The 11,361-nt window shown below is 60.4% G+C and overlaps 1 protein-coding gene across 12 annotated transcripts in view; it reads left to right on the top strand.

Annotated features, from left to right (window-relative positions):
- The window catches only part of ZMIZ1 (zinc finger MIZ-type containing 1), a 231,064-nt gene extending 220,447 nt beyond the window's left edge, over nt 1-10,617 (top strand). For 11 of the 12 annotated variants that reach the window (XM_072823759.1, XM_072823764.1, XM_072823762.1 and 8 more), the window contains 4 exons: nt 120-364; nt 1,511-1,677; nt 5,016-5,273; nt 6,771-10,617. In XM_072823759.1, the coding sequence (XP_072679860.1) occupies nt 120-364; nt 1,511-1,677; nt 5,016-5,273; nt 6,771-6,878 (778 nt within the window). In that variant the 3' untranslated portion in view covers nt 6,879-10,617. The remainder of the gene's footprint in view (nt 1-119; nt 365-1,510; nt 1,678-5,015; nt 5,274-6,770) is intronic. The other variant, XM_072823768.1, reaches the window with a different exon arrangement.
- The last annotated feature ends 744 nt before the right edge of the window (nt 10,618-11,361 follow it).

Below are 11,361 nucleotides of genomic sequence, written 5' to 3' on the forward strand. Positions count from 1 at the left end.
TCCTATGTAGAGCGTGGCAAGAATGGGGACGGGGGCCCTGGGCAGGGACACCTCAGTGTCTGTCTGAGTGGAGGCTCTCGTGTCCCGGGACCTCAGTGCTGCCCCCTTACTCCCCCCAGCTCCGAGTTTGAAGAGGTCACCATCGACCCCACGTGCAGCTGGCGGCCAGTCCCCATCAAGTCAGACCTGCACATTAAAGATGACCCGGATGGCATCCCCTCCAAGCGGTTCAAGACCATGAGTCCCAGCCAGATGATCATGCCCAACGTCATGGAAATGATCGCAGCCCTGGGCCCCGGCCCATCCCCCTACCCACTCCCGCCTCCACCGGGGGGCACCAGCTCCAACGACTACAGCAACCAAGGTAGGTGATGCTGGACAAGGAGGGAGACAGGAGGCCCAGCCACAGGCCCAGGATTTCTGGGCTCATGTGGGAGGGTGGTGCAGGGTGGGTCGTGGTAACACTCACCCCCCAAAATACAACCCGTGTCACTGGACTTGGGGGTACACTGGCCCATTCAGCTCCTTCCTCCTCTCCTTTGCTACCGGGTTCCATCCAGATCTGTGGATCAGCACCCAGCTGGGAAGGCCTGGTGAGGAGCTGCCCCGTGAGCCAACCTCCTGCCTCTCCCACCCTGCCCTGCCCGCCTCTTTGAGCACCAGGGGCCAGCTCCTTGACTTTCTTGGAGCGTGATTGGCTGGGGTCACTAACGGAGCAGTCGCACCTAGAGTTCTCGGTCCTTCCCCCTCCCTCCCACGTTTCTCTGTGACATCTATATTGTCGCTGTCTCTGCAACACTCTCATCCTTCTAGCACAGTCTTTGGGCACCGAGGTCACCATCGCTGCCTCTCACGCTCCCTATTGCACAGACCAGCTATCCCGTACTGCCCTGGGTTCCTAAAAGTCCCCAGCCCCCTTCAACACAGTGGATGGCAGCGCCTCCCAGGAGCCAGATGATTAGAGGCCCAGAGGGGTTAACCCATAGAGCGGGGTCCCGCAGTATGCAGAGGGCCCCAGGTTTCCCTCATGCAGCTCCTCTGATTCCTTGCTCCAGCCGTGTGGCGTGGGGAGCCGTGGCAGGGAAGCCAGATGGCCGACGTCTAATGGCGTCATCTCGAGTCTGATGCATCTTTCTTTGCAGACCTAGCAGATCCCAACGTCCCAGCGTGGGCTGGGGTCTTCCCACTGACGAGGTGCAACCACGTGGGGGCAGTGGGGAGACAGGTCCTGGAGAGGGCTCAGACTTGGGCCTCGGGCTCCCCTCCCCTGCCGCCGCCCTGGCTCACCCCTTGCTCAAATCCTGCACCCCCTCATAACTCTACAGCGGCTCCTTGGTGCCAGGCCCCGCCAGGGGCTGCACCGCCGCCCTGTTGTACAGGCTGGAGGTCTGAGGCCGACTCCAGGGCAAGACCTAGATCTTAACATCTACACCGCCCCCCACCCCGCCCCGCCATGGCCGTCTTTCCCTCTGGGTGACGCTGCCCCGCTGCCGTTTTGTCCCCTCCCCAGGCAACAACTACCAGGGCCATGGCAACTTTGACTTCCCCCATGGAAACCCTGGCGGGACGTCCATGAACGACTTCATGCACGGGCCCCCCCAGCTCTCCCACCCTCCGGACATGCCCAACAACATGGCCGCCCTCGAGAAACCCCTCAGTCACCCCATGCAGGAAACTGTGAGTACCTCTTCCCCGGCCTGACCCCCAACCCCGCCCCGTCCCCTCCGTCCCCATCCTCTGTGTGGGGCTGATGGGAGCAGAGGGCTCCCCGAGGACCTTGCCGGTGTTCGCCTGGTTCCCTCCTGGGCAAAGGGGGACTGAGAACTTGGGTCTGGGGGCTCAGGGGGAGGGAGAGGCCTGACCCAGGCTGGGTCTCACGGCCCATGGGCATCCTCAGACTTGGCTGTTTTCACACAGGACACTGGATTCTCAGGTGGGGGGAGCTGCAGGCTCCCATCTGCACACGCTGCGTGTGCACAGGCCCACCTCCCACGTGCACCCAGCACCCCCCGCAGCCCCTCTCTCTGACTTACACTCTCCTGCTGGCTCTCTGGAGCCCCAGCCATCTAGGATTTTGTCTCAGACCCAGGCCCTTGCTCCCCAGGGCTCTGAATCTTTAGGGTACCCCTGCCTCTTGCTGGCAATTCTGCATAGCCTGAGAATATTCACTTCTCGTCCCATGTCACAGTGTGACACACACACCCCCGTGGTAGGAGGCCCGGCCATCCGCCCCGGGGCCTCATCTCATGAGCACTGCACAGTTTCCTTCAACTTAGCGGACATTTCCGGGGCCTGTGCTCCCGGCCAGCCTGTGTACCCACTGTGAGCAGCACGGACACAGCCCTTGCTTGTGTCAATGGAGCAGAAGTTCTGGTGGGGCTCGGAGGGAGGGAGTTGAAGTTTGGGGAGACCTGAGGCCTGACTTGAGCCCGGTGTCTCCCCTGAGGAGGACGGAGCAGTCCCAGAGGGCCGGGCAGGGTGGGCCGGCCTACACAGAGCCAGAGGCTCCAGGCCCTCCCATTTCCACCATGCGGCCTGGGAGGAGGGCCTCTGGGTTGTGTTGTGGTCCGCACGGAGTTGGCTCTGCCCGTAGCCGACGTGTGGGCCAGAGCAGGAGTGACTGTTAACCGGAAGGCTTCTGGGTGGGGGGGCGGTGTAGCGACTTCCCTGTGGAACCCCGGAATGCCACGCCACGCAGAGCCGCCGTGGGGGCTCCAGACACAGTTTTACAAGTTGCTTTCTGACTTCAGGGGGCCTCTCTCCTAGCTCCCCCTTTCTCAGCATTCCTGGCCCAGGAGCCACCCAGATCACACCCCTCACACATCACACACCCTGGCTCACGGTTCTCAGCTCCAGCAAATGGCAACAGGATGCCACGTCCTTCTGGGTCCAACAGGACTTCCTCTTGCCTTCTTAGCCCTGCCACCTGGGGTCTGGTCTTTGCAGAGGGACCTAAGCACCACCACCCCCCTTTTTTTTTAGATCGATCTATCTATCTATCTATCTATCTATCTATCTATCTATCTATCTATCTATCCCTTCGAGAGGCAGAGACAAAGGCAGAGGGCAAAGCAGGCTCCCTGCAGTGGACCCGATGTGGGGCTTGATGCCAGGACCCCCGGGACCACACCCTGAGCCAAAGGCAGATGCTCAACCACTGAGCCACCCAGGCGTCCCGGGACCAAAGCCCTTGAGTTGACTTCACAGCACCCCCAGGAGGCTCCCCAGTTAGGCACTGTCCTCCCCCATTTCTGGGCTTCCGCTAGATGGCAGCTGGACCCAGAAGGACAGCTGTGCGTGAGGGGTGGTGCAGTCACAGATAAGCTGCCCTACAGCAGAGCAGCCTGGCCCTGGCTGAGCAACCCCCCACCCCCCAGGAAGGATGCCCCCACGTGCAGGCACTGCCACAAAGGCTCCAGTCAGGCGTGGGTTTGCCAGAGGACTCTCTCTTGTAGGCCAGGTGGTAGGTTGGCAGGTGTACCTGCAGGCCTCATAGAGCACCTGGCCCGTCAGGGCCCTGGGACATTCTAGCAAGTTGTCAGGGCCGAGGGGGACAGCTGTGTCAGCAGATCCGGGAGCCGACTGTCCTGGGCTGGGCTACTCCGGGAGGGTGGGGCCGCTCCCTGTCCCCCAGAATGGGCACAGTGGGGAACCCACAGGCATAGGTGTGGGGCCATCCTTCCTGCCTCTGTGCGTCCGTCTTACGTCGTGCACATCCCCCACACAGTCCCACATGCAGTCAGGTCTCAGGAGGGGCGGGGGCCGCCGCAAGGCCTGGGACTAGTCAGATTGAGCACCCCAAGGCCTGGGAGCGGCTTCAGTAGGAACAGGAAGAGGAACTAGGGTCTGGAGATGAAGCTGCTGCCTCCAAACCCACAAAGGAAGACAAAATGTCTGTGTGGCTTGGAAGATGGGGCGGGTGGGAAGGTACGAGAGACCTGGGAGACCTCTGCTCACCGGGGCCTGGCTAGCCGGTGTCCCCTTGACTAGAACAGTGCGAGTGGGGCTGGGGGACCTGTCGGGGTGCTGGCTGGGGGGCAAGGGTGTGGGCTTGTGCTCCCAGATCTGAGCTCGGGCGGGAGGCTGCTTGGGGCAGCGCACAGACCCGCGGGAGGTGTAAATGTCACCCACCGCGTGGCCCCCTGCGCAGCTACAGCCCCAGGGTTTCCGTGCGTCTAGTTTATCTGTCCGGGAAGTGCTACCTGCCCCAGAGCCAGCAAGCACCCCCCCCAACCCGGCCAACCCCCGGGTGACCCCTCACGCCAGGGCGGGGATGGACAGGCCTGCCTTCCTCGGCCCCGGCCCCTGGGGATTCGGCTTGTTGCCGCCTGGGTGGATGCCCGACAGGAAGGCTCTGGCATTGCGGCGAAGCCCGTGCTCTGCCCCTCTGACTCGGCTCCATTTGCACCCCACCCCAGGCGGCCGGGGCTTGTCCCGAGGTGCCGGCCGCCACCGCCGCCGCCTGGGGCCCCCAGAGGCCCCTCCGTGTCCAGCGTCGCCCACGAGCGGCCCGCGGGGGGCCGAGCGTCCCAAGCTGCACGCCTGCCCGTGTTGTCTGTCCGTGTCTGCTCCCCGCTGCCCTGGCCCCGGGGCCTGCACCACGCCGCCAGCAGCACCCTCCCGCCTCCCGCCTCCCGCTCCCTGGAAACATGCCCATTTCGCTTCTCCATCCTGCCCTTGCTGTTCGTTGTGGAGCCGGGGTCCGGGGGCAGAGGCTGGCGGGGCCCGGCCCACTCTGCCCGCCCGCGTCCCAGCCCCTGGCCGCCCCTCCCGGGCCCGCGGGGCCTCCCTCTCCACAGCCCCCGTGACCTGCAGTTCTGGGGGAGGACTTTTTTGTTTGTTTGTTTCTCTGCAAAGCAATAGCAACAACAAGCATCGAGCTTCGTGAGGGGGTGGCTTTGTTTTGGGGGTTTGTTATTTTTCTGGTTTTTGTTTGGTTTTCATTTCTCCAGGCATCTCGTCGCTGTACCTCGTCACCTCACATTTCTTCTCTCCTGCTCTCTCCTCCTCCACAGATGCCACACGCTGGCAGTTCTGACCAGCCCCATCCCTCCATACAACAAGGTTTGCACGTCCCACACCCCAGCAGCCAGTCAGGGCCTCCATTACATCACAGTGGGGCTCCTCCTCCTCCTTCCCAGCCTCCCCGGCAACCGCCACAGGCCGCTCCCAGCAACCATCCACACAGTGACCTGACCTTTAACCCCTCCTCAGCCTTAGAGGGTCAGGCCGGAGCGCAGGGAGCATCCGACATGCCGGAGCCTTCGCTGGATGTAAGTTGGGGTCACCGCCGGCCTTGGCCTGGGGCGAGGCCTGGTGCCGGGACCTGCCCGAGAGCAGGGGTGGGTGTCGAGGGCTCAAGGCCCAGGGTGGAGGGGGTGGGTGGGTGGTGGGTGGGCCTAGCCAGCCTGCCTCCCCTGGCTCCAGGACCAGGGAACCCCGCAACGGGGAAGCCTCCCCGAGGGTCCCAGCGTCCTTTCCCTGACCTTGCCGGCGCCTGCCCTCTGGTCCCCTCCGACACAGTCCTGCCCCTTCCCCCGTCCCCCCAGGCCCTCACAGAGTCCCCCCCACCCCGGGGCAGGGTTCTGGAGGAAGCACAGGGAGGCCCCTGCCCTTCTTCTGACCCCCACTCCCCGCCCCCCAACATCAAGCTTTGCCATCTCAGCGTCTGCCACACTCTGGCCTGAGGCAGGGGAGGGGCTGGAGTCACAGGGTCCTTCTGTCTGTCTCGCTGCTGTATGTCTGTCCAGTTTCCCGTCCGTGCGTTGTCCATGTCCTGTGCTTCTGCTCGCTCCATCGCTCACTCTGAGAAAGGCCCCCGTGTGGGGTGACAGTAGGACCAGCCTCGGGTCGTGCCAGGGTTACCGGGGCAGCAGCGGGTGATGGAGATTCAGGGGTGTGTCCCCCCCCCACCCCGACCCCGGGGACCTGAATGTGGTCTGGAAAGCGGGCTGGGAGGAGGCCCCGTGTGACGGGGGGCCGTGCAGCTGGCTAGGGTTGGCCAGGAAGGGAGGCGGCACTTGTCCCTGCCGCCCCACGCCCCTCGGCTGTCGATTTCCAGAGCCGAGGCCTGCTCATCGTCATGCCCCAGCCCCACCGTCCCCCCTCAACCGGGCGGTGTCCGTCTTTCTGGTGAATGGGGTTTATTCAGTGGTGCGGCCATCTGGGATTCTCACCTGGCTCTGTTCCCCAGACCAGGCCAGTGGGAGTGCTTTCGGGTGCACGAGGATCCTCCGTGTGACAAAAAGACCTCGGGGACCTCGCAGTGGAGGGCAAGACGGCGTGCAGCCGGGGCCCAGGGGCCGCAGGGGAGGATCCTGCCATGTGGCCCTCCAGTCATAGGCTCACCAGGGAGCAGTGAGCTCTTGAGGGGAGGTCCAGGGTGGCGAGAGCCACAACCACCCGGCCTCACGTGCAAAGCCACGTGGTTTCCACTGGGAGGCACGTGGGACACCCCCCCCCACTTCCTCTTGGCAGGGTCTTGGGGCCAGAGAAACACTGGGATCAAGAGAAAGCCCCTTGACCTGCCATGAGCCTTCCCAGCTGGTGGGCCAAGGGTCCCCCTCTCCTGCGCTGCAAGTAAGCACGGGGGTGCCTCAGACTAGCACAGTGGCCTGGGTGCCTTTGAGGACAGCCAGCACAGTTAGTGTCCCCTGTGTGGCCAGGACCCTGGGAAGCAGGTAGGGGGCACGTGCCCCCGCAGTCCTCACCCTGGGCCGCCCCTGCCCCTCAGCTGACACCTCATCTGGGCTTCTGTACTTCTTTTCCAGCTCCTTCCAGAACTCACAAATCCCGATGAGCTCCTCTCGTACCTGGATCCCCCTGACCTGCCGAGCAATAGTAACGATGACCTCCTGTCTCTCTTTGAGAACAACTGAAGCCCGCCCCTCCATTGGGGCCATCCCTCCCCACTCTGCCTCCTTCCCCGTCTGCCCCACACACACTTTGCCACTGGGAGCCCATGCCCTCCGACCGCCCCTGCTGCGGCCTTCTCAGAGCGGAGGGGCGGGAGGGTGCAGGGTGAAGGCGCTGTGGGTCTGGTGCCCGTGCCCGGAGCAGAGGCCCTGAAGACGCCCCTCGTGGTGGGGAACCGGCCCAGCGAGAGATTCAGGGGCACACGCGGACGAAGGCTTCCCGGTCCCTCTGTGTGTGCTGATTCCAAACGACCCTCCAGTGCCCCCTGAGGTTCTTCCGGTTTCTAAACTGTAACCCTGCCTCCCTGCTTCCCGGCCCAGAGCCTCCTTCAAGTGACTGTGAGCCTGAGAGAGGGGCACCCCGAGACCCAGGCAGGCCCCCTGAGCCTTGGAGGAACAGTGACGGTTGGCGGCAGTGAGAGCAGCCCAGCCACCACCACCACCACCACCACCACCACCACCCACAGAAAAGCACAAACCTCTGGGAAAGAGAACTCTCTCGGGGGCAAGGTCAGCGCTTTGACCCCTGACTTCTAAGCCAAGAGACCCTGTCAACGCGCTCTCTCAGAAAGCAGACGAACAGGACAAGACGCTGTGTTTGAGAGAGGGTGTGCCATTCGGCTTGGGGCTGGTGGGGAAGGGGGTCAGGGCCCCCTCGGGGCCAGGACGGCGCAGCGGGCCCCACGACCCCTGGACTCCGGCCTCAGGGCGGGGGGCGGCGGGCCGAGTGAGCAGAGAGCGCCCCGGGAATCCTCGTGCCCCCGCTGCAGGGGGCAGGGGCCAGGGGGGCCGAGAGGACCAGCGACTCCTGTCGCTCCCAGCCGCCCCGGCTTGTCACGACGAATCGGCTCCGCGGTCATCTAAGGGAAGGGCCAGGTGGACTTGGATGGCGAACAACCCATTTCTCTCCATGCGTCCCGTGTCCTTCCTCCTGCCCCCACCCACCACTCCCAGACTGTTAGGGGACACCCACACCCCTGGGCCCCGTTCTCCTTCGCCCACCCTGACGGCCGGGGGCACGCCGGCGGAGAGGCGAGGGGGTGCGGGGTGCGGGCAGCAGGAACCCCAGGGCGCCCGCGGGTGTCTCATGGGCCCCTGTGCCCCGGAATGTGCCAGAATGTGCTCGCCAGCCTCATGTGGTGTCTCTGTGCTGCCCCCGGCTGTGCCCCCCCTACCACCCCCACCCTGTCCCTCCGCCCTGCAAAGCTGCCCACACTCCTGCTCACTCGAGCAGAAGCAGCCTCTGGTTTCCCTCCACTGCTTTGCTCCATCCGGCTTCCTGCTCTCGGAGTCTCCCGGGTAGCTTGTTCGGGCGTCCGTTTTGTTTGGGGGGGGGTCCTCTGTGCCCCCACCCCACCCCCACCCCCACCTAAGCCGCCTGGCCTGTGATGCTGCTGGGCCCGCAGGTCACTTGGGTCACGTCTGTGAATTCGTTGCGCCCCTCCCTGCTGCTGCCTGGGCCCCCCCCCCCCCCGCTTCCCGTCCACTGTCCCGCGTTCTCCATCTGCCCGTCCACCCCCTGCGGCGGGTGGTCCCCAGCACTCCCCTGGATCTGACCCGTGCAGTGGCCCCAGCTGTTGGTTTCCAGGCGCTGTACCAGACAGCCGGCGCGAGGTTTTCTGTAGGAAAGCTGCCATGGTCCCCGGCCCTTCTTTCCTTTGTCCCGTTGTCGAGGTTTTTTCAAACAGCGTGGTGTTCAGTATGCAAATCGATTATTTTAAGAATTGCTTTTGTAAATATCTTTGTGAATATTTTAGTATCGTCTTTGATAATACTCAACATTTTCACGACCTGGTTATAGCCTTTGCTGGTGTTTTTAAAATACCTTGACTCAACAACAAAGACCGAGTCCTTTTTTTTAAAAAACAACAAACAAAAACAAAAAAGCAACCAGGGCTATTTGTACAGATGAAGGGACAAAGTGCGTGGGTGGCTGTACCGTGAGTTCGATCAGGCCGCCCACCGTTCAGAGCCATCCCCGGTCGGCTGGTGGGGACTAGACGATGCCAGGTAGCACGTGGCCGTCCTTGCCCGGTGGCCGAGAGCCCTGGCAGGTGGCCACACTCCACGTTAGGCCATCTGGGAATGTTCAGACTTAAAAATGCCTTCCTTAGAAGTTCCTGCTTCCTGCTGTGCTACTTTTTCCCAGAAAGGCCTAGGGGTCCACTCTGGTTCTTACCGGGTGTCCCCACTCTGCTCACCGACCTACCCACAGCTTTCTTTCTAGTCCAGAGGGTCGATCTGCTCCCCACAGCCCGGGCTCTGGGCACCTCCCTCGACCATCTCCGCGGAAGCCAGGGCTTGGTACCAGAGGCAGGTTTCCTGGGGCCCCTCCCAAGCGAACCTCCACCAGCAAGCTGGGCAAAGAGCTTTCCCGAACCGTGGTGCCTGAAGCCCGTGCTCTGGGGACGTACACTCCCAGGCTGGTCTTGGAGCCAGGCCAGGGGTTGAGGGAGCAAACAGGTGTCCGGGGGCTGGTGACACAAGCCCCGGCGGGTGACAGATTCAGGTGGCCACAGCCTCCCCGAGCTGGGGGTGGTCCTGAACTCTGGGGAGATGCTTCCCTCATCCTTTTGGACGACTACTTGGAGCCATAAGTAACCTCAGCAAAAACGAGGCCTCATCAAGCCACTTCTCCATGACGAGCATCCACCCGGGCCATAGACACGTTTCTGCTGCCACTCCACGAGACGGACAGGGCGCCAGCGGGCAGGCGGGAAGGCCCGAGTACAGGCAATCACCCCCATCTTCTTGGTTCGAAGCTTTACCCGTGTATCATGTTTCCCTGTAGCCATTTTATTTTTTAAGAAACTTCTAATACTTTCTCCCTCACGGAAGCCTGAAACACCCCCCACCCCAGAGAGCTACACGTCTGCTCCCTCGACCTGACCATCTAGACAGGATGATGTCAGCAGCAGCGACTCAAGGGACGTGTGTACATATGTAAATGAGAAATAGAGACACGTTAACAGATGCATTCATTTCCCTTGGAATGTGTATTGTTTTTATTTTACGGAACAAAACAAAACAAAAACACAAAAAAAAGGCTTGGAACTCCATCTTGACGTGGAAAAACTAGATCCTGTTTGTTAGCGTTTGTGAGGTCTCTCTTCTTCACACATTTGTCTCATGTAATATACTCTGACCCTGTGTGGAAAGGAATTTTTGTTCTGTTTTGTTTTTATTTTACCTACATGTACTATTTAGCTTCAGTGTACTAGTCTGCCACCTGTGTATTTTTAGGGTGCTATGGAAATAATGAAAAGAAACGGGGATTTCAGAAGAAAATTGTAACCAAATTCATACTTTGTATAATTTTTTGATATCATGATTGCAGGTGATTCACACGTACACACATAAACACACCCACAGTGCAGCCTGAAGTAACTCCCACAGAAGCCGTCATCGTCTTTGTACATCTATGTACAATGCAATCATTTCATACTTTAAAACTGGTCAGAAAACTAATTGTGATTTCTAGTCTTGCAAAGCTGTATGTAGTTAGATGATGTGACAACCTCTAATATTTATCTAATAAATATGTATTCAGATGAAACCTGTATATTAGGTGTTCATGTGGTTATTTTGTATTTAAAGATCAAATTATTTGACTATTGCTAGACATTTCTATACTCTGTTGTAACACTGAGGTATCTCATTTGCCCATGTTAATTGTTTTCTAAATAAATTGACAAAAAACGAAGGTTTGGCGAATTAGCTATTTTGTGAATTTTAAGGAGTGGTTTGGGTGTTTGTTTCTGCTTCTAAACCACCACCCCTGCCTAATCCCCCGGCAAAAAGACCCCCCCACAAAAAAAAAAAAAAAAAACCAAAACAAAACAGAAAGCAAGCCAGCGGTCAGGTGGTTTGGTGTTGAACTGGAGAAGCCCCTCCCTTGGGGGGGCCCTGGAGGAGGCCCTGGCACCTGGAGTCGGGATCATGCTCAGAACCCAGAGCACCTTTGGGTGGGACCCCCATCTGCTATAGACCCCACTCCTGGCAGTGGGACTGCTGGGGTCTCAGGGAGGGTGTGCAGTGCTGGCCGGGCCCTGAGAGCAAGCCCCTTGTGGGTTTTCTGGGTTTATGGAGCAGGAACCTATTAATCCCAAACCCCAGAGGGGCTGTGCTTTAGGTGGGCGTCTGTAGCCGCGGCCCCCACCTAGGCCACTGTCTTTTTTTTTTTTTTAAAGACCTTTTCATTTATTTATTCATGGGGACACAGAACCAAGGACACAGGCGGAGGGAGAAGCAGGCTCCCTCTGGGGAGCCCAGTGCAGGACTCGATCTCAAGACCCAACTGCTGAGCCACCCAGGCCACTGTCTTAACTATTCTTTTTTTTTTTTTTTTTTAAAGATTTTATTTATTTATTCGTGAGAGACACACGGAGAGAGAGAGAGGCAGAGACACAGGCAGAGGGAGAAGCAGGCTCCATGCACCGGGAGCCCG

The sequence above is a fragment of the Canis lupus genome, chromosome 4 (assembly GCF_048164855.1).
Source record: "Canis lupus baileyi chromosome 4, mCanLup2.hap1, whole genome shotgun sequence".
Lineage (NCBI taxonomy): Eukaryota > Metazoa > Chordata > Mammalia > Carnivora > Canidae > Canis > Canis lupus.